The sequence below is a fragment of the Falco biarmicus genome, chromosome 11 (genome assembly GCF_023638135.1).
Source record: "Falco biarmicus isolate bFalBia1 chromosome 11, bFalBia1.pri, whole genome shotgun sequence".
NCBI lineage: Eukaryota > Metazoa > Chordata > Aves > Falconiformes > Falconidae > Falco > Falco biarmicus.
In genome coordinates, this window is record NC_079298.1 from 32,540,979 (window position 1) to 32,564,188 (window position 23,210).

Sequence of the window (23,210 nt, forward strand, 5' to 3'; positions counted from 1 at the left end):
GACCACCCACAGACCAAGGCAGGGAGAGGGGACAATCTCAGGAAAGGGCTCTCTGATGTAAATTAGGGGGATGTTATTTTTTAGTGGGTTCGAATTTAATTTTTTTGAAGTCTGAAGCAGATGGCACCTGAGAGAAGGACAGAATTAAGGGGAGTCAGCAGCCTGGGGTTTAAGAAAGAACAACATGTGTTAAAGCTTGTTTTATGTAAAGTTCATAGAAGGTGCATACATTGGATCGAGCAGGTCTTTGTGTTTAGCCAGTCAGGGGAGCTACAGGGATGCTCCCCACAAGCCCTCTCCCAGTCTCTAACAGACCATCCACCAAGAGCTCCAAAGGCTGGAAGCAGGCTAGGCTGCAGATGCAATCTCTGGGGGCATGCTGGTCAGCGATTGTGTCCAATGTATTGGAGAAAGCTGTCTGAATCTAACTTGCTAAGAAATACTGAATCTTTGGGTACTGTCCTTCACAGAGTTCAGCCCTGATCTTGTTCCTCTTCCCCGATACGGACCTCTTCTTCCTCCCCATGGTTGGCTTATTACTGGAAGACTGAGGATGGATCTTCATCTCAGTAAAAAGGATGGAGAATTCATGGCCTTTCCATGGCTCCCGGTTCATGCCCTGGGAAAAAAAACCCATGGAATTTCTATTACTAAAGCACCCAGACCAGGTGTTAAGAGTCTACCACTACTGTCCCCCCTCTAATACCATTTAACTCTCCAATAAACAGAGACGCTATTGTTTACCAGATTTTGACTGTAATTATAACCAGTCTTCCAAACACTCCTAATATAAATCAAATCTCTATCCAGTTTGGAACACAACAGGACTGAGTCATCTTCAAATCAAAAAATAAGCCTGTACAATGAGATGCACACCAAAGCACGCACTGAAAGCCAAGGCACAGGCTACATGAGACAGTGAGCCAGCATCCCACTGTGTCTCCTAGTGACTGTTCTTTTATGTGCTCCCCTCAGAAATCAAGGCAGCTCAACATCAAGTATCTCTGCCCACAAGAATAAGGGAGCTATGCGCTCAAATCCTCTGGATCCAGGGAGGACAGAATAAGAGCTGGAAGTTTCTTTATGGATTATTTTCCCTTCAAATGAAGTTACTTAGGATAGCCTGGGCAATCTCTCCTGCTCCAAGGAGGGACATCCCACGCATGTGTTTTCTCAGGGCTAGGGAAAAGAGTTAACCACCACACAGAGCTCTGCTGCTCACCTCACTGTGCTTGTTCTCTCCATATTTCCTATTCAGGTTGGCCAAGTGGCAGTTCTTGTACCACAACACAGCACGGTGTGTCAGAGCACAGCTGCTGAGAGCCACATCACTGTCTCTGTCCCACACAGTGAACATCCAGCCATTGTGGTAGGTCATTGCATCGCCTAAGGGAAGGGATGAAAGACATGAATAGGAGTAAGACACTGCAGTTGCTCAGCCTAAGGGCTTATACACCCTTCAGGCAGAACACAGCAAGCCTGTCAAGGGAAAAGCAACAGCACAGCATAGATCTGGACAATACTTTCTAGAGGGCTGCTATTAGAGGGCATATCCTAGGGCCGGATCCTCCCAGCTGAAGAACTAAACCTTATGGCAAGAGAATATTAAAGCATTAAGTGGAAGACCAAGGACACAATGGCAATGGTAAGGACCTACCAGTGGCAGAAGCCAGCACCAAGATGGCTACTGCTGCTGGGCAAACTCCCATCTGGAACAAAAGCCACTTTCTTTGCACTTCTCACCTGGGAAGCCCCAGAAGTTGCTCCCGAGTCAGCATAGGTTACCTCATGGAAATGCTTCCCGTTCTGCCTTCTCAGCTGGCGTTTCACTGGGTTAGAGCACCCTCTCTTCCCCATGGAAAAGCAACTGTTTCTCCTATCTTCTGAGGAGACGGGCCTGTGGGCACACTCTCCTCCGTCTTCCTAGGACTTCCAGGCTTCTCTCCTCAAAGGGTACCACATCTGCTCTAACCTGACCTAACGAGCTCCCACACTACTGGAAAAACAAATACAGAGGTCCCAGATTCACTGCCCTGTGCCAAGCAGAGACAGCACAACTACAAGGCACTCCTCACCGGCATTGCCTCTGTAATTCCCCGCTGACAGCCTCTATCTGTCCCTGCTCCAGGCAACCTGGAAGAAGTCATAGACAGCACAGACAGATTCACTAGCTGTCTGCAAATCCACCCGGAGCTCATAGCGGATGGAGCTGCTGCTTGTGAGATTGTGCAGCTTGTCAAGACCTAGAAGGAAAAAAAAAAAACCCAACAAAAAAACCTCTGTAAAGGGAAAAGCTTGTTAACCTTTGCAGTCCTAGACTCTTACCCTGTAGCCATTTTGGTTAAATCGGCTATTTCCTGCCTCCCTCCTTCCCTGCTTGATGCTGTCATGACATTTTGCCAAGTTTATGCTGTCTTATCTCATTTTCTGGCAAGAGGCAGCAGTATCAGAAAAAATCAAACAGCCTAAACCAACACAAGACTGGCTGTAGTGCAACATTATTTTTCCCAGAACATTTAAAGACCCTTGCGCCAAAGACCTTGACCTATTTAGTGCTGGATTTTCTGATCCACAGAGAGTTCACTAACAGGACAGACAAAAAATGACCAAGTACACCAAGTTTTTTGTAGTATGCTGGTCTTAGCATTTTCACAAATGCAATTTCCTTATTTCCCCTCTCCTAGGAACACCCGAGCCTGAAATAAACCTTTCCAGAATTTGGCTTGCTCTGGGACTTCTCCAAAGCCCAAAGATGTCAATAGAAATACTTAGTGGGCCTTTAGAGATCCCTCAATACTTCATTAGCATTTCTAAGGAAGACACAAAAGCTGACAGTTCAAGACTGCAGGCTTGGGGGGGGCGGGAAGTGGATAGCTCAGCATTTAAGTGCTTCTACAAAGCTAATCTTCAGCTCTTCACTAGTCACACCCGTGTACCGTACCAAGCCAAAATACCCCAGTGTGATCTCCAAAGCCTTCCACATAATTTTCCCAGCGTTTGTAGAAATCCACCCGGCCACTGCTCTGCCTCTGAAACACCTGCAAAGTAAGTGTGAGTTCATGACAGGTTGAGGAGATACAAAGAAGACAGAGATCAGAAATACTCATCCTGATTCAGACGCAGATGAAAAGGTGACACATTCAGGAACAGACAGCTCTACCCGATGGTACACTGCACCTGCGCAGGGTATGCACAGGAATCCATTTCCATTTTCTGACTGCACAGAAGCGCTGGGGTGAATATTTAGTTGTGTAAATTTTACAGTTTACTTTCTACAAATGCCTGAATGTGATCTAAAAGTTTAGACAAAAGAGACTTAGAGACAAGATACACCAGACATTTGGGTTTCTAAACTTCACCAAAATCAGAGGGACTTAGCATCCACAACCAAACAATGAAAAAGCCTTTGAGTCATTTAGCTTCCCACATCATTCCTACCAACAGCCTGAGATCAGCATCCACCACCCTTCCTAAAACATGTCACTCCATCAAGAAAGAGCTGAAACATAGTAGCACAGTAGAACAAAAGGAGCCTCAGCTAACATCAGTACCAAGTCCACTTGATTATGTGGGCAAAAAAAACCGAAGAGGTGCAGAGAATCACTGACTATCCATCTACCTCCATCGTCACAGTACACCTGCATCAGCCTGCTGCCATGCCCATTCAGGTAAATGGTGTACGTGCTGCTGGAGGCACTTCTGCTGTCTCTGACTGCAGCCTGCTGGATACGGGTAGAGGAAGGTAACAGTGAGAACAGGGAGGGCAAAACTTCACACCAGCAAAGCAGGCCATAGAGCTGGAGGAGGCATTTCACACCCTTAGGAATCTCCTAAGGACAACAGGACTGGAAGAGATGTAAAGAACGCAGCAGCTCCCACTGTACACTCACACAGTGCCCAGCTGCATCAGCAGGTTGCTGCTGGCAGCCTTTCCCGCCACCTGGGAGCTGGCACATGGATGGGGTCCCCAGGGGCCACAGGAAATACAGGAGAAGGAGCCCTTGTTTGTGAAGGTGGGAGTGTCAGCAAACAGGGACTTCAGTTTCTCTGCATTTCACAATTTGCCCACAATGGACAACCCCTGTGGGCACTAGCACAGTAAAAGAGGCTCCCACAGCAAGCTGGCATGAGGTTTTGTTTGATTTGCTGCCATTCTAGTGTGCATTTCCTCATTTCCTGACCTTCGAAAACAACCTCGGCAGCTACCCAATGCCACGAAAGTACTTAAAGATCTGTGCCCTACCATTACTGGATGGTGCAGAAAGATCTCTAGCATGTCATCATCTCTCCTGCCCACTGGCAGCTCACCAGCAGGCTTTGTCCTGTGCTTGGCTAGTGAGGTTTGCCAGCAGCACTGACCAGCATGGGCAATCTTCATTCACGCCATCCCATTGTGTTTCCAAGCCTCCAGATGGCGTGGCTTAGACTAGACACCCAGCCAGGAGACACATCATTGATTTGCTGGATGGTTCGCTTATGATCACATAGTTCCTCAGTGCATCTGTACAACATGAACTCCATGGCTGACCTCCACCATAAAGCACAACAACTGCAGAGCACAGGGAAAAGTGCAACACCTAAGGCCAGTTCCTACCTGCTGAGAAGGTACTGTCTGTTCTGCTCTGGTGATCTCCCTTATAGGCCATCAAAAAGATGGCATGCCTCACTCCTTATTCCAGTCCTTCTAGCACAAACGGTTGTTTGCCAGGACTCAGCTGTACTTCCTGCCAAATAAAACAGATCAAAGGTCAACCCAACTCTGAACGGCATTTAGCTTTTCCAAACAGTGCCTCATACTACATATGCATTTACAGGCTCTTCTCGTAGGGTTCAGACAGGCACATTCACTGTATATCCGTGAAACATGCAGTCAGGCCATCTCCTCAGAAGGAAAGTTCCGGGCAAGGTCTCAGGAAACACTGTTGGGACACTGAGGATACCCTGTCCCTGGTGAGTGCTGCCCTTCCAGCTAATAAGTTAGAAAAGTGAAGTGAAGCAGCAAATGTTCTTTGCACCCAGAGATCTGTTGGGAAGAGGCATTCCACTGTCAAAGTCCCTCCACAGCTTCTACTCCTGACAGTAACACATTTCCTTCCTTAAGCTCTCCCTCCCTGGGCTGTGGATAGCATAGATTCGCCCTCAAAATTGTTTTCTTGTGGTCCATATACCCACAAGACCCAACTGGCAGAGCCCATAATCACGGGGTGATTTCGGTGGGGTCTGCAAGACTGAAGAATTCACTGTACCTTACTTGTGCTGTCTTGACCCTGGAAGGTCAGAGCGTAGCCATCAATCTGTGCTGCAGGAGGAGTCCAGGTAACCACACCAGTAGAATGAGTCACAACTGATACATGGAGGTTCTTGGGAGGATGAATCTCTATTGAAAAATAAAATTCAAGTCCCATTGCATCAATGAAAGACGGCAACGGCAGTGCAGGGCTTGGGCTGAGATTTCAAAACCTGATCCTGTCAATGGGGAAGTACAGAAGTCACCCAGTGACCTTCATAGCCAGAAAGCAGCAGGAGCCTGGACCAAACATGGCAAGGCCTGCTATGGATCTGGTCTGGGATGCTTTGTGAGCCCTGCAATTGGCTCAACTGTACAGGACCCAGGAGCTCCTGATATGCCTGTTTGAGAAGTTTCCATCAGGCTCATCTCTGAGGAGCATTCACAGACAGGTCAGGTTTGAGCTCTATGCCTCAATCCTGGGGCATGGTCCTAGTGTGCCCTGCTGAGAGCCCCTACACCTTGTCGCCCTACTGCAGATAAAGAATGACTTCACGGGTTTCATTGTTGTCATGCTTCAGCCTTCTTTAGCAAGTGCAGGAATACAAGGAAACCCACAGCTTTACAGTTTGGTCTGTGCTGTATATGGGACACCAGCTCCCTCACTGACATCAAGGGCTTAGCCAGACTTCTCCTGTGCAGTCAGACTGCCCAAACAGGATTATTTTTATGCAATGCCAGATCACAGCAGTTGTCAAAAAGTATCTTATGAAATACCCACAACAGGGCTGCAGTTCTTCCCTTAGGATAAAAACTATTTCTAAAGTTCAGTTGGAAATAATAACAATAGAAGCAGCCTCTCCCTAATTTTCATCCAGTGCTTGCTATATTCTATATATTTTGGGAACGTGTTAAGGAAAACAATGTAAAGAGTATGATTTGTCTGGCTTTCCAGGTTTTAGAGAGAATGTTCTTGGTGGGCAGTGCTGGCCTTCAGCGAAGAGTGCTCCAACCCTGAAGTACACCTGAGTTTATAGCAAACGGTAACTAAATAATTCATCTAAATTCCCTGCTCTTCCACAAACCTCCCTGGGAGACTATGGACATGTCATTGTCCATTGATTCAGTTCTTCTCCATATAAACCAGGCCACAACATTTCCCAGACCTTGAAGAGTGCTACAAGGATAAGCGTAACAACAATCATAACACATCAGTGAAATTCTACAGTTGTTAAAAGCCACAGCGAAAGAACAAGGACAAGCAACGTCTGTCTTAGATAAATGAGTGGAGCAGCACGCCTTCTCCCAGGAAATGCTGCACTCCTCAAGCATCGAGTTACCGCTTAAAAAAAAACAAAAAACAAACCACAAGGCAGAGAAGAAGAAATCAAATACAAGAACAACAGGGACAGTGACACCAAGATCCACACAGCACCGTGTCTAAAACACTGGCTATGCATTATAACTGAAGGCCATAGGCTAATGATTTAAGCATTAGTTCAATATCTAATGAACTTATGCTTCATTTGGGAGACCACTACACAATGGCTAAAGTAAAACGACCCAGACACCTCGGAGTAGCTCACTACGTGTGTAGCCCCCGCTGGACAGAAGAGGGAGCTAAAAGGTACCAAATCCACGACGAGAAGCAAGGGGTGGGAAGGGCGGCCTTACACAGCGCTGCTCTTGCAGGCCGGCCCGCAGTTTCCATGGGCGCTGCTGCAGCCGGGTTTAACGCTAGGGAATAATCAGCATTCACCTTGTGTAAGAAAATGTTGTTTGGAGGATTTTTTTCCCCCTCCGTACCTGTATTATTTTAGCAGAGGTGTCATTACTTTTGGAAATATAACACACACACACAAAAAAAAAGATGAAAGAAAAAAAAAAGAAAAAAAAGAATACATGAGGGTTTTTAGTGCAGGTATTTCAAAAATACCTACACCAATGCTTAAAGCATTCCCTCTCCCAGAAATTTCATTTCACTTGAGTGTCTCCATTTTCATTCCAGTTAAGAAACCCCACCATAACATTTCAGTTCGCAGAAACTCTGCTTGCATTTCTAGTTCCAGATAGGTTCAGTCTCTTGGCCTCAAGAGACTCGCACCAGCTTGATTCATAAACTAAGAAAAAGTACATTAGCAAAGGCAATGGATCTGGAATGACCCTGACATGTTCCCAGTACACCATAATCCTTATGGCTGACTGAACAGGACAGATTTAAGCCTGTTTGGCAGTCTCCAAGGACCAGTCTAAGGTTAGTAGTCAAAGGGCAGGCCATTCTTTTTAACTGTGCGCGATTCTAAAATGGTTTAACTTTGGTTGTTAAACCTCTGTTATTGTTAGGCTTGATAGCAGCACATGAAGCACTACATGCTTTTGATTAAGGACTACTGAAATAAGCTGGGTACCATCAGCTGTCATCACTCTTGTATGACGACATCTGCTTTTTCTATAATCATCTATAGCAGCAGTCTGTTATAGTAGCCTATACTTACACATTTATCTCCAGAATGGGTTTACCACTGTGCATCTTCATCACCCAGTAATGCAAAGGGAGATCACGAAACACAGAATAATAAGAGAGTAGGGTCCCTTCTACCCTGTTTCCTTTCACTTCTGCCCACAGTTACCTGTCAGTGTGTCAGGGCTTGCCCTCTTGCTCTGCTTGCTTCCCAGCTCTGCCCAGAGATGGATAGGGAACTTCATGCCTGATTTCAGTCCTGCCAAGGTGGTAGTGCTTCTGTCCTTCCTCACTTCTATTTCATAGGTGTCCCCATCAGCAGAAGCGTAGCTTACCATATACCTGTCTATGGGAGCTTGGACGTTGTCCCAGGAGATGGTGGCCGAGTCCTCTGTCACGACGTCACTAATCAGATTCTTGGGACTGTCCATTTCTAAGAAATAAAGTGCAGAGTAGAAAAGGCGGGTAATTAAAAGACACATGCTCCCTTTAAAGCTTTTGTTTTCTAAAGCCCCATGACCCTACCCTCAGGAAGGAAAGGATGACATGGACTAACCCATCTGTAGCTTTACTGGATCTCAGTAGCTGATCACCACACTTGCTATTGACAATGCAGAACTGGAGTAAGACAAAGTAAGGCACTGAGACATGGCCATATTCAGACAGAGGCCTCCTAAGTATCATCAAGCAGAGATACAGGGAAGAATGATTGTGCAGAAGGTCCAACTGAAATCTGAGGCTATGTCAAACCTAAATTCTTATGAACCTTAAGCAAGATCCATTAGACCATTATTCAGGAGTCCTGGCTGACACAGATACAGGGAGGCAAAGAAAAAGATGTGAGAGACTGAGGCAGCACCAACACCCTGCTCCCCTTTATCAGCCTCTCCCACAAATACCTCTTTTTGAGATGTGAGGTGCCAGCAAGGTATAACACTTCTCTACATTACAACTGAGGAAGGAAGACCTCGGTAAAAGAAGTGGCCAAGGGAGAACATAATCATAGCTAATTCACCACGTGAAACTACATTCCTCCTTCCATAGCTGCAACCATCGTACTCCAAGATTTCCAGAGGCCACTCAGAGTGTGCCTGCCCTCTTGCTCTGCTTGCTTCCTTTCCCTGCCCAGATACAGATGACACACACCACAATTGGCTTCAAGCTAACCAGGACAGCAAGACCTGTGTCCTGCCCTGTCTCCCCCTCATTCCCAGGAAAGGCTAGCAGTGTCCTCTGCCGAACAGTCAGTCTTCAGCCTAGCTAAGCAGTCAACTTTTGCAAGCAAAAGTCTTGATTATACAAAGGGAATTACTGACAGTTAAGAAAGACCTAATCCAGGCTCAAACCATTTGCTAGCCTTTCATGTTTTGGGAGAAGACGATTAGGATAAGCATGTTTCCTTCAAAGTCTTGATTCATTGATAAATACTATTCTTATAAGTGAAACTAGTTGAATCCTGCCTAAACTTAGGACGGTTCAACAGCAGTAGCATATACTGTGGGGCAGAGCTAAGCCACAACTGCAAACCTTAGCATACCTGAAGACCAAAAAGAGCAGGCAAAGTTGCTAAGCGAAGGATCACAGTGCTTTAGCAAGAGCTGTGAAGCTCATACTGGGCTGATAGTTTCTGAACTAACAGAGCAGCTATTAGTTCTCTACACTTAGCACTATCTCTATGTGAAGCTTGAAGGTGCCCCCTCAAGACAAACGAGTGTCTAGTATATGCTCTATAATAGGTCAGAAGAAAACAGGACAGAAGTTGAGGTCACCTCCACAACGGTGTCATGTAAAAGCAAAAGGATTCTCTAGAATACCTGTCACTGCCTCAGTGCTGATCCTCTTGCTCTGCTGGGCTCCCTCCTCTGCCCAGGGAAGATGACATATTCAATGCCAGGTTTTAGTCCTGTCAGACTTGTGGTAGTCTTGGTCTTTCCCACTTCCATCTCCTCTGTGTCACAATCAACAGAGGTGTAGTTCACCTATCTAGGAGAGCCTAGACCCTGTCCCAGGAGATGGTGGCTGTGTCCTCTGTCACTTGGTCAGTCACCAGGTGATCTGGGCTGTTGATTTCTGCAGAGACAGTTAAAAGTGAAGAACACAGGCTGTCATAATCAGGCTGTACTGTGACACTCTTTCCCCCTTTAAGGGCCTTGCCAGTGTCTTCCTTTTTCAAGTTCCATTTCTGATCACACATTAATTAGAACCATAAAGCTGGGAGGTGTCAAGGTCTGAGGTGGTTTGACTGGGGTCTGTCTTTAATCCTTACACATGCTTTCCTAGGAAACTACACAGCCAGTCCTACCTGGACAGAAAAGAGCCTTTTCAAAGCAAGATATTGTTACTTCCTTGTTTCCTCATGGCCACAAGACTCCAAAGCTCACATACACGTCATCTCTCCAGAAAGTCAGATGCCAACCAAAGCTCTTTTGTTAAGAGATCAGAGTGACCCAGGTACACATTTACTTCAGCCAGTCTATGACCTAGGGCATGAGTCTTGCAAATGCTTACAACCATTTGCAATGGATTCAGACGTTCAGCTTGACAGTGTTGTTATAAATTGGCAACCCTCACACTGGGCAGATCCCTTATACCTCCTTAACTAGGACTGGCAACACAGGGGAAAGTCCTAATAAGAACAACTGAGGAACCAGGATTAATCATCCTATTGCAAGAAAAGGCATCCTGTATTCTGTTAATTTCTCTGCATTTCAATATTTTCATCCGCAAAAAGGAACTGAGCATTTCCTTATTCCACGATGAAGGATAAACAAATTAACCAATTAAAACAAGACTACACAAATACATGAGACACTTTTGCAAAGGCTTCATTTTCCTTAATCCCTATTAGTATTCACAACACAGCCCATTTGTAGTACATACAGGTAACCAGAATCTCCCTGTGGTGATGCTGAAAAGGTTTCACAGCAAGACGCACTAACCTCAAGACTTGATCTGTTAAGCCTGAATCTCCCTCTGCTGTGAAACTGTCTTGGGATGGACGTACTCACTGTTGTTAAGGGCAAGCTGGGCTGTAACTTACAGTCTTAACAAAATATATTGCCCACTTACCTGTTATAGCCTCAGTGCTGACCCTTTTGCTCTGTTGTTCTCCCTTTTCTGCCCAGATGCAAATGACATACTCCATGCCTGGCTTCAGTCCTGCCAAGGTAGTGATATTCTTGTCTTTCTCCACCTCTCTCTCCTCTGTGTCCCCATTAGCTGCAGTGTAGCTCACTCTGTATCTGTCTGTTAAAGCCTGGACTTTGTTCCGGGAAACAGTAATTGCATCCTCCATCACTTGTCAGCTCAGTTGGGCTGTCGATTTCTGTAAGCAGAAGTCATAATTATTAGAAGTTTCAGTATAGTGCTGTGGTAATCACAGTGGTCTAAAGACACAGACAACACAAGTTTTTATAGGCAGAGGTAGTATGTTTTATTAAGACTATCAAATATATTTGGAAAAACAGGTGAATTTTGAGAAAGAATTCTATGCCCAAAGAAAAAGAGCTTGTGTGTCCAAAAGCTTGCCTGTTTTTTTTCCTCCAGCTCAAACTGGTAAATCTAACAGAAGTTTTATCTGTAGCTATAAACTGAGTTTTGATCATGCAGTGTAAATAACTGACACTTAAGCGAGTCCCATTGAATATCACCATTTGCAGAGCCAAATCATTTTGTACTGTTGGATACAGTGCAAGTAGATAAAAAGTGGGTGCTAACCACCTGCAAGCCCTGCCACTCTTGACACATCGGTAAACATGCTTGCATGTCAGTGCGAAGGCAGCCAGCCCTCTGCTCCTGTGCTAGGTGAGCTAGGCCGCTGGCTTCTGCAGGAACACTTAGGAGTGAAGAATGCAGATTGTCCCAATGAAGCTACACTTACACCCTTCCCCTCAAGGGCCCTGCCAATGTCTTCCACCTGTCATCCTTTATTTCTTATCAAGGATGGACCTGAACTACAAAGCTGGAAGGTGCTCAGTTCTGAGGTATTTCAGCTGTGGTCTAGGTCTCCTCCTCACAGCAGCAACAGCAGGACTTTCTGTTGGGGGGAGACAAAAGAACAGCCAGCCCTGCACCAGCAAAGAGGAAAGCCCAACTGCCTTCTGAAGATCACTGCCTCTTGCCTGGGTTGCTCTGGAAATTAACCCCAAGACCAAATCACCTCCTCAGAATCTGTCTGAAATGCAGCTCTCCTGGAACAAGGTTATTTCATACTAAAGCAAAACATCCTACCTGTCACAGCCCTGATGTCTGCTGGGCTCCCCTCTCTGCCCAGAGGCCAGTGGCATATTTTTTGCTTGGCTTCAGTCCTGTCAGAGCATCAATGCTCTTGTCCTTCCCCACCTCCATGTCCTTTGTGTCCTCATCAGTTTTATTGTATATCACCAAGTACCTGTCTTCCAGAGGCCAGATCCTATCCCAGGAGATTGTGACTGTGTCTTCTGTCAGCCATCTGGGCACTACGCTACACTGGCAAATTTTTTAAGAGAAGGTTTGAAGGAGTGAGGACTACTCTCACATTCTCCACTAGAAAAAAAAGCCGCTTTCAATCTCCTCCCATTATTACAATCATTCCCCTGCCCTTTTCACAGATGGAAACATGATGCTAGAATTCACGAGCCTTAAGTCACTACCACAATGCAGCCTGCGGGAACATGGCCCTTCGAGGACAGCCCAACAGTCCATGATCTTTACACAGAGCATTGTTTTTATTGGTTTTGGTTTTTCTTCACTAACTGCTAAATACATCTTAGCAGTCGGAGCAATGAAGCACTTGCAGATGTATCCCAAATGATTGCAACGGCATTTTATTCCGGCTTAGTCTTCTGCAGGCTCTAAACTCCAGAGCACAAATGCACAACCATCTAACAGCCACACTGTCATTTACCACACACCAGCTTAGCTGCACTATGATTTACCACACATTAGTTATGGTAAAAGTTGTGCTTTTTCCACCTGTGTGTACTAATCTTGCCTCTTTTGTGAGATGAAAACACATTACTTCTCATTTTAATGAAAGATGCTGAGGTTTGTTTGTGTCACCCTAGAACAGTGCACACTGGGAACATGTATTTGAATAATCACAACTCGGCTAGTTAGCAGTGTAAGATGCTCACCTGTGGCAAGAAAAATCAAGTGAATGATTTTCTTGTGTGATATGAAAATCAAGTTTTTTCTTCAGTTATAAAAGTACTGCAGCTGGATATGGGCTGTGCCTGTACCCATATGCAATGTATTTAACTCCTTCACAACCTGGGTGGTCCAAGAGTTTCCTAGCCAGTCACCTGTACAAGTGAGAACATGGGCTAGCCTGAGACAATGGACCAACTTGAAAGCAGGTGATTGACTAAGCTTCATAATTAAGCATTTAACTGATCCTAACTGATCCCTGCTGGGTGGGAACTTGAGGCAGTCTTACAAATCCTCCGAGGCAGCTCCTGTTGTGTCTGGTCTGATTTATATGCTTAAATGTGTTGGTTAGCATCCTGACTGGAGCATCCCAAACACTCCCCCAGGTAATTTCTGCTGTAGAAGTCCAGATTGCACACATATAATGTTTCTAAGTGACCAGTACAAGCTGCTCCTGTACACACACAGCCACACTGGACCATCACTGGCTGGATTATAAGAACTGAGCAAAACTGGTTCAAGGAGTTTCCCAATCTAGCTGCAAATGCAAGCACCTTCCAATGGAGACTCCCTGTCACCAAGGGACAGCAACCAAATGTCCTGTTTGGGAGATTTGATTCCCCAAGTGATTCTCAATTTATGCCATGACCCAAATAACTTTGGTTTTCCTCTTTAACAAACACTCATGACTATTTGTACAAAATGTGCATGACCCGCCTCGTTCTATTGGGAAAGGCCACAACAGCCACCCAAAGAAAAGCTTGGAGGTGGTTTATGGCATTTTAAAAGAAAAGCACAAACGACACATTCCACTTATAAGGCTTTCATTTTGGCTGTGTTTCACTGTTTTTTATACCAGTAGTAAATGCTGCCTACCACAGGGCCTGTCCACAGCAGGGCTCAAAACAAAGAGCCTTCAAACCTCTGCAAAGCAGGAAAAGCTTTACTAAAACAAGTAAAACTGATTAAGGAGTTTGAATGTCAAACTCAGTTCCCTCTGCTGCTGCAGCTTACCTGTCAGCTCTGGTACTCGCCTTCTTGCTCTGCTGGGGCCCCTTCACTGCCCAGATGTGGGTGACATACTCTATGCCTGGCTTCAGATTCAGTAAGGTGATCATGCCATTTTCACTCCCCACTTCTATTTCCTTGGTGTCCCCATCAGCTGAGGTGTATCTCACCAATACCTGTCTATGGGAGCCTCAACTTTATTCCATGAGACAGCGGCTGTATCTTCTGTCACCCGATCAGTTGCCACATTGGGCTATCAAGTCCTGAGAGAACATTTCAGAGTACAGGATTAGGAAACTCCAGCTGAATTAAACCTGCCACGACACATGCCCACTTCCTTCATTTTTGCCTTGCTGCTATGGCCAGCTAAAACATATCACCTAGGTTCCCTCCTACAGCCCCTTGAGAAGAAAGGCATCTGTGGGCAACCAGCATGGTCAGAGTGGGGACTGTTCCCACCATTTAGATGAAAACATTAGAAAGCAGGACTGTTCCACCACTTAGAGGAAACTTCCAATTTTTTTTCTGCAGGAATAGCTTGCATGCTACCTGCCTCACCTTCCATGGGTACAGACTTGAGCATTACGTTCTTGCTTGCCCTCCTCACAGCACCAAGCATAGGCCCCATCCTTTCTCTGCCTGCAGTATCAGCCATTTGTTGCTCTTCCCTTTCTGCCTACCCTGCAGACCTGTCTCTCAGATTCCCCCAGGGCTTCTGCTATTTTAAGTGATGAATCAAAGTTTAGTGGTAACTCTTGCAATAGCTGGTATTCGTCTTAGTCACAGCTCCTAAGTTCCAGGCATTACATAAGAACATGAGCAGAATTACTCATTGTGGATTTTTTTTCCTTTTTAAGAAGTTTTGCAGCCCCATGTCTGTGAAGAACAGCTTGAAAACACAAGCCAAGGGTGCTGCAAATAATCAGAATCTACACAGGGAAGAAGAGCAACCTCAATGGCAGCATGGAGTTGTAGGTTCTGTTGTTTCAAATCAATTTTATTTTAATGGAATAATTTAAAAGACAACCTCAGGAATGTCAGGCCTGATTTGGGGTTTTTCAGCCTTTGAATGCAGCATGCCTATCCTTTGGGTAGACGTATTTCAGAGTTCCCAGAATTTTATAGGTAGAACAAGAGTTCAAAATTCTTCAAGCTCTCTTTTGCAATATAATAGCTCAAAATTATTCTGCCTTTTTTTTTTTTGCCTTTTTCATAAAAAAAAAAAAAAAAAAAAAAAAAAAGACCTTGAAGCATCAATGAACCAACAGGGTTTCCAGATCTGTTTTAACAGTCAGGTCTGGAATGGCTAGGCTTCCATTACAGGAAAGACAACAGTCAAGTAAGAGTAGAACCTGCCAGGCCTTCTGAGCTGCGCTGAGCATACAGTTGGAGCAGAAGCCAGCTTAAAGATGTTTCTGTGCTCTCCTCATACAGGAGATTACTATGTCTGACTTGGGCTCTGTTACAGGATAAAGCAGTCCAAAGCTTCAACCTCTAAGGGCCAGCAAGGAGCTGAAGCCCTTTCAGTCACTTCAGATATAAGAGGTGAAGACTAAAGCTACTACAGAAATGCCAGGGCTGGGACACTGTGCAGTCCGCTGGACAAGCACAACTTCACCACCATGGGGCAGGCATACCAGATCACACAGCAGGCTGGGACTACAGCCCCCAGTGGAAATGCACGCCTGGCAACAGTGTGCTAATATGCTCCTCAGTCCAACTATTCTGTTCAGTCTGGTGACCAGAAAAATAATGTTGGAGTCGGGCAATACAAGAAGGAAGAAGAACATCTTGTCTTCCTTGCTGTTCCTGGGCTCAGAGACCAGACATATCAGTGGCAAATAGCCGTGAGGCAGTTGGCGGCAGCTGCCCCAAGGATCCACGAGGAAGGGCCATACCCAGATCACAGATCGTGTGCGCTAGATTTAAGCAAGGTCATTCTGTCAACAATCTCATTAGGGAAGTCATGAACCAGAAAACTTTGAGTTACTGTTGGACCTAGCTCTGAGCTTGTCTGAGGGTTGTTATTACATACAGAGGCCAGCTTACTATGCTTTACCCTGAGTCTGGCTAGAGTCATTAGTCAAGTTAAGGGAGAAGTTACTGTAGGTTTAAAAATCAAGGCAAAAGACTCAGCTATGGCTAGGTTTAGTGTTTAATATACAACGTAGACAAGCCCAAACAAGATATAAGCAGACCTGGCTGCAGGTCATGCATGAAGGCAGCCAGCTGTGCACCTTTAGTGCTGCCATCTTGACAGATCTGTCCCTGAACTCTGTAGTAACATCACTATCAAAGAAACTTTCCACATACCAGTCCTACCACTCACTGAGGATGGTTTCCCCTCTGTATTGTCCTTCACAGGTACGACAGTGACCTTGTACTCTGTGCCAGGTTTCGAGCCTACAAAGAGCAAAAGGGAGCATTACCAACAATTAGGGAAGACAGAAATCTAAACTTTAAGTTCCTTTCTACTACAAACCTAGAACTGGATAGACTAAACAAAATAGCTTTAAGAAAAATTACTATCTAACTTCCTTTTGTCTTGAGAATGCCTCGATAGCACTTTTAGCCTAGGCTTACCCTTATTGCTGACATTAACTATAGCAAGTGGGGATTTCCATAACATCAGTGTTACCAGCTTGGAAACAGAAGCATATTCTTTATCCCTAACAAGGACAGAATTAAAGCTGAATGACTATTCCTTGTAACTTGCTATCCACAGGGTAGAAAGGCTTCATCCCTGTGGAGACCCATTATTACAGGATGGGGGAACCCCAGCAGATCTCACCCTAGACTACAGCAGGCACGAGGTGAATTGAAACTGGCCATCCACACACAAAAGAAAAATCGTCTCAGGACTGTGGTCTGACTGTCAATCACTCCTGCCACTTCTCCCTGCCCAGTTTGGAATACCCACAAGTACTCACCAGTCATACTGTAGCCACTCTTAGGGTCATTGCTTTTGGGCACCATAACTTGCTTCTCATCCATCTCCACCAGGGATCTGAACTTCAGCTTGTAATAATCCACATCTGTTGGCGGGTTCTCCCACCCCACTTCCAGGGAGTGTTCCATCTCCTCTGTTATCCAGACAGCATTAAGTGCAGACAGGACTGGGAAGGATAGCAGAGGGCCATGAGGAAGCAGCCTCTGCACAAAAAGGTAAATATAAGATACAAAGTTGCTAAACAGTCCTCCTCCCTACCCAGTCACCTGCTCTAAGACCCCAGACATTTTCCTCAGCCAAACTGAAGAGTTAAGCAAGTACAGCATAATCATTATTTCACTCCAGCTCAAGAGTTTTCTGGCTCTCAGCTCCCACCTGTTATGCTAGAAGCGAGAGAAATGTCAAAATAACCAAACTTCTCACTGCTCTTGCCAAGTGCAGGCAGACAGCATAATATCACCTTCTAACAAAACGGCATTTCAGTTCTCAAGGGACTGCTTCAGACATGCAGTCTTTCCACACTCAACCTCCTAACCTCAGCAGCATCAGGCCCATTTAGTCCTGGGAAGAAACTATGAAGAAAACTTGCTGCTGCAGATATGCTCGGCAAATTAGTACCTAGGAATGACAACCTGCCTACTTTAAAGTCCCTTTTGCATCCAGTCAAACAGTGCATTATTCTTAATAACATGCTGGCTTTATCTTGCACGCTTCCATTCCTGTTTCTTGCAGCAGACAACGTTATGGATTCCCTGGAATTCAGGGGTGTCAATGCAAGTAGGATTTGGACAAGATAAAGGGAAAGAGAGGAAGTTTGCAATATATTCAGCCCTAATGATACATATCTGGGAATAGATTGCCCAGAAAAGAACATTGACAGGAATCTGCAACTGAGGCCGGGAAGAGAAAGCACACTCCAGCACTCAGACAGGATGTTACCAACCTGCAAAGCCAAACAATTCACTCTACTTGTTCAAATTAACTTTAAAGATCTACAGCTTCTGACTGAAGAAAATACTGCCTGCTCCTACCTGTACTTGCTTCTAGATACTTTGGCTCACTGTCAATCCCCTTCTTCACATGACAAAGTGTGACATTGTATGTGGTGCTGGGGTGGAGACCCACAATCTCATAACTGAGCTGCTCTTTGGGCATGTGGACTTATTTCACCAATGTCTCATACCCTATGGGATGATAGGTAACGAGGTAATTTTCCACATCAGCCATTGGATCCCAGCTGACAGCCAGAGAGTTCTTTGTAGAGTTCAGCAGCTGCAGGTTCTGAGGACTGAGCACTGGAAGAGAAACAAAGGAAAACATTACAATGAGGACGACGTCTTGCCACATGGCCAAGCAAGAAATTTTTTCGAATCTATTTTGAATACAGAGAGAATGCAGAACTAGAATTCCCAGGCTGCAGTAATCTTGGATTTGTCCACTTCTTTCTGCTTAACAGCATATCATTAAATACACATGAATAGTGCAGTCAGTAAAAAATAAAATAACTCCCTGGAAAACTCTTCCCAGCTTCTAAAGCAACACTAGCATGGGGAAAACTCTCTCATAAAGCTGTCCCTTCCAATACCTCTAGCATGAGAAAGACAAGCCAAAACCTTCTTTTCACATCACTGTCAGAGTTATTTCAAAATGTCAACTGGTCCCCAAAACTGGGGAACACAGCTTCTCCATGGCAGAGATAGAAAACTGAACTTTTATCCTGATGGAAACTTACACTTGGTGCCCAGAGGAGATTTGGGCAAATCTGCCTTAACTGTTTTGCCACAAGACAGACAGCTCATCAGGTTTTGAAGCAGCCCTTGAAAGCGGTCAATGTCGAACATCTGTCAGGTAGTTTATCTGATTTTAGTTACAAGTAAGCACATCATAAACTGATCAAACCATCTACAAGCTGTATTTCATTAGCAAGGTACTAACCAACAGAAGAAAATAGATATCGATTGCCTGTAAAAAGGCATGTGTCAGCAACATCAGGTCACATAACACCATGAGACTCTTCTCACTTGAAAGGCAGCATTCATTCCCTCATGTAATTCACAGCTTTCACCAAATTCCACCCTCAATATGTGCATGACATTGCCTTTAATGAAAACTTTGTACAAAATAGGAAAATGTTGATCCTGCCTCTCCTTGTGATATAGAAGCCGAATTTCAATAATCCAGCTTTGCAGTAAAATAACAAGGTACCCAAATACGTATGGTGTGGTTCAGAAGAGGATTGTATCTACCTCTCTGAAGAGGAGAAGTGTAGCATAAGAAAGCATATCATCCATTTAGGACAATGCCTAGGACAACTTGTGTTTCAGAACATGTATGAGGGGTTCTTGCAAAGGCAGTGACTCTAGCCCAGGGGAAATGGATTTTACATGTTTTTCAGCTCTGCCCCAAGATGCACCAGAGCCGTCTCCTCCAGCCGATGTGACAAACCCCAGCACTTCAGGGCTTGACAAAGACACACCTGGGCCAGGGCCAGGGCTGTGAAGGGGAAGGAGGCACTGCCTGGACCTGGACTTGATAACCCTTGAAAACCTCCTCTTCTTGCTCTCCAGCAGCAGAGGACCTCCTAGCCTGAAGCAAAAGGGTTCCTCACAGGCACAGCACTAATTGCGGAGGTGAATTAGGAGGACGGGTGGTTGCGGCCCATGCCAGAGTCCATCTCGCATCCTGCTGGCTCCCATCCATCTCTATCCATTAAGCAGCTTCTCCTCCAGAAGCAGGCTGAGGCTGGAGCAAGCAGGGAATGAGCAGCACATCCATAGATCCAGGGCTGGGCCGAGAGCTCACACGGGGGCTTGTTGGGAACCCTGGCTCCCCTGGGAACAGCAAAGAGTACCTCTTTCTTTTCCAATTTCCTGATTACAGCATCAGCACAAAGACTTCCCAGTTAAACTGCTGAGATAGCAAAAAAATGCTTTTGTGGATACCTTGTTTTAAGTTGCTGGTTTATTCATCTTCAGATATCCCACAGTGCTACTCTTGGAGTGACAGGAAACAAAGTTTAGAAAGAGCACAGGCCAATACTTGCTGTTCAATATGTCCTTGTCCTCTATTTCTCCATCAGAAGGAATTGTAAGTCCTCAATTATACTGTTGCATGCTTGATAGTAACTTCTAGATGTTCAGGCATTCCAGTTACTATGGCGATATACAACAAAATATGTCATGTCATGATCTGAGACACATAAAAAAAAGAAAATAATGATAAATAAATACAGTGCTCTGTGTAAATCTCCCAGGATGCAGAGACAGAACCCAAAGTGGAACAGAAAAGGCAATCTGACATCTATGGGAGAGCAATGCTTGGCTACAGATGCTGAGAAAGGAACCATTTGCCTCTGGACTCAGAAGTTTTTAAGTAGGAGTGGAGATGTGCTCAGAAACAGTAGCAAAATGGATCATGCTGTGTGTATTAACTCTGTAGTGCTTGCTCACTGAGAGAGCAGAGGCCACTTTCACAGGCTGTAAAAGAGCTGAGGGTGTTGTGTAAGGATCCAAAGCTGGACTCAGCCAGCCCTTTGGGAGAGGTTGGCTGAGCAATAGTTCTCTGGAAGAAACTCTTCTGCTTGCCACCTCTGTAAAAGTTGCTGCCTCCCAAGCAGCAAATCCCAGTCTACTGACAGGAGAGAAGGGAGCTGGAGTCACAGAGAAACATCCCTATATAGTGTGGAAGGCATAGGAGGAGTGAAGTTTTGATGCAAAGATCTTGTTTGGATGAAGAATTTGAGCTAATGATCTTTTATTTAAAAGATGACTCTCTAAGCAGATAGATCAAGCCTGAGAGGCGACGGAGGATCTGGAGCGGAAAAGACCTGAGAGTAAGGTCACTGCAAACCTTTTCTGAGCAATACCTGAGCACAGGGGGTGGCTGTTACCTACTTCTCCTTCAGGAGAAGCTGTGAAAGATTAGACCAGGGGTCCTCAAACTATGGCCTGCAGGCCAGATACAGCCCCCCAGGGTCCTCAATCCAGCCCCCCATATTTACAGAACCACCCCCCGCCGGGAGTTGGGGGGGGAAACCAAGCAGCCGCAGATGACTGCCTGCCACTTCATCCGCACGCCGGCCCCCTGTTTAAAAAGTTTGAGGACCCCTGGATTAGACCAAGCAGTGATGTGCTGAGAAGGAAAGGCAGCCTCCAGGGTAAAAGGCTGAATGCTGAAGCCTGGAGTATCAACCTGCGGTTATAAGGAGATTATAGCTTTTTCAGAATTAACCAGGAACTGCTGGACACACACCCCAAGGTCATCTCAGTCAGGTCTTCTCAGGCAAATCCTACTGCATTGTAACAAAGCAGGATAAGGGAGAATTTCCCAAAGACCTCACTTCAAAGGGTGGTTATTGAAAGGATTTATACATCCTTTGTCTCACAGATTTTATCAAATCAACTACCTTATTGGCAAGCAGTACACTCTGCAGCAAACATGATTTTACCTTCCATTGTCTCATTTGTATGTCAAGGAATAGACTCTGGCTCCCTCTTTAATTATAGGCTCCGTAGCCAGTTCGCTCTCTCCTTCAACTGCTGCACACAGGCTTGTGTTAGCACTGACTTTAACTGCATTTTTATGCCTTACTACCTTTCTGCAATTCAGAAATGTTTTCCAGGCTATTCTTGAAAACAAGGACCAGTCAGCAACCCCTAGCCCAGCAGGAACTCTGAGAGGAACATGGCAACCCCAAGCTTGGCTTACCTATAGGATTAATCAAATGTTTATGGGAGGAAGAGAAAAGTTGGATTGAAGGAATGAAGGAAGAAATAACTCACAGGCACGTCTCACCCTGGGAGCACTCAAGGCCAAAGAAGCCATCGTGGCAGTCGCATTCTCCTGTGTCACAGAACCCATTGCCACTGCAATCCCTGGGACATCGTTTCTCACTGCAGTCCTCTCCAATGAACTCCGTGTAGCACTGGCAGACCCCTTTGGCTGTGTCACAGATCCCATTGCCGCTGCAGGTCTCAGGACCGAGCTGATAGCTGCAGTCCTCACCAAAGTAAGGCTCATCACAGATACAGTTCCCACTGTCGCAGTGCCCATGGCCGCTGCAGTGGCTGGGGCAGGTGGGGTGGGAGCAGTCACTGCCCTCCAAGCCCTCGGCACACTTAGAGCTGCAAGTCTTGTAGAGGAAAGTCCCATGGCTGCTGCAGTGTGAGACACCTGGCCAGAGCAGCACCAAGATGCACAACAGCAAGTGTGACACACAGATGAAAGAAAAAGAGAAAAAAAAAAAAAACCAAGAAAAATTAGGAACATAAGAATAGACAGGTAGTGCAAAGGTGTGTTCAAGGTCATTAAAGAAAAAGCATAAATATTGCTGGAACGTATGAGCTGAAAAAGACCAAAGACATCACCTTGCCCATCTCCCCCAGTCCACCTGTATTTTTTATGTAAGCAAAGAATTAGCACTTCTCCCTGTCTCCATTCCCCAAACATCAGTTTATTAAATCTTTTCTTAGAGGCCACACAGTATAAAACTTTGATCACAGGCAGAGCCAGTGGCCACCACAAAACAGCATCATCGTAAACTCTGCTCTTCTTTTTAGTCAGTTATCAAGAAGGAAATAAAAAGACAAATTCTCAACAATTGCAAAATTCTGGAGGCAAAAAGGAGAAAGGAAGAGGCAGCAATGAGAAGTGCTTCCCTCATCTTGCACCCTCCTGTCCTCCAGAAATTCCTCCACTGAACCCTCCCACCTATGTGAAACTCAGGAACTTGTTCCCTTCCAGTTCCGAGAGATGCTTGTGGAGATTTGCCCTGCACTGGTTCTTTATATGACAGAAGCCAGAGCACCACCCCATCTGTAGGGCTCAAGCATTTCACTCACAGAGAACTCCCAATAACATTGAGAAATGGATTCCAGTCCCCAAATCTCTAAGGTAAATAGGCTGTATCTGGGATCTAAGAACCGATACTGCATTTGTAACTTACCTTGGCTTCCCCCACAGCAATTCTGAGGGCTGCAAACTTCTCTCAGCTCTACCACTTCTTTCTCAAGCTTCTCCATCCTTCTAAACAGATCTTTAATGTGAGTCAAAGTTTCACAATCCCCTTTGGGTGTGTGCACATGGATGTTGTGCCTAAAGATTATATTCTGGTCTTTGTCTTCCTCATCCTCCCCAGGATCTAGCTGCACTCCACTGTTGTCTTCATGCTGTAATGGGTCTGCTTCCACCTTAATCTGGGAGGATGTGGGCAGGTCAGTCTTGTAGGAGTGGCTGAAGGATATTCTTTGCCCATCACTGGTGCAGTTGTGAGATGCAGGATGTTGAATAGCAGATGTTTGAAGAGCGCAGCACAGCAATAGCCCCATTAACAAAGCAAGCCAGTTCTGGAAATCCGTTTGGCAGATTTTTAGAAGAAACAGTGACCCCTCAAACAGCAAAGCTGCTTTCAAGAAGGGGGTGGTGGTGGTGGTGGTGAA

At 45.4% G+C, this 23,210-nt stretch overlaps 1 protein-coding gene across 1 annotated transcript; it reads right to left on the reverse strand.

Annotated features, from left to right (window-relative positions):
* Nucleotides 1-185: 185 nt before the first annotated feature.
* On the reverse strand, nt 186-23,186 carry TNN (tenascin N; the record flags this gene model as incomplete). Its single annotated transcript, XM_056356212.1, is given in 21 exon segments — nt 186-619; nt 1,223-1,386; nt 2,076-2,243; nt 2,942-3,038; nt 3,609-3,699; nt 3,701-3,751; nt 4,600-4,724; nt 5,247-5,377; nt 7,858-8,121; nt 9,503-9,559; nt 9,562-9,666; nt 9,669-9,758; nt 10,758-10,981; nt 10,983-11,021; nt 13,836-13,995; nt 13,998-14,076; nt 16,126-16,226; nt 16,754-16,939; nt 17,805-18,068; nt 21,568-21,945; nt 22,718-23,186. Coding segments are annotated over 21 exon segments (3,438 nt in total), but the record flags the coding sequence as incomplete, so codon positions are not given.
* Nucleotides 23,187-23,210: the final 24 nt, after the last annotated feature.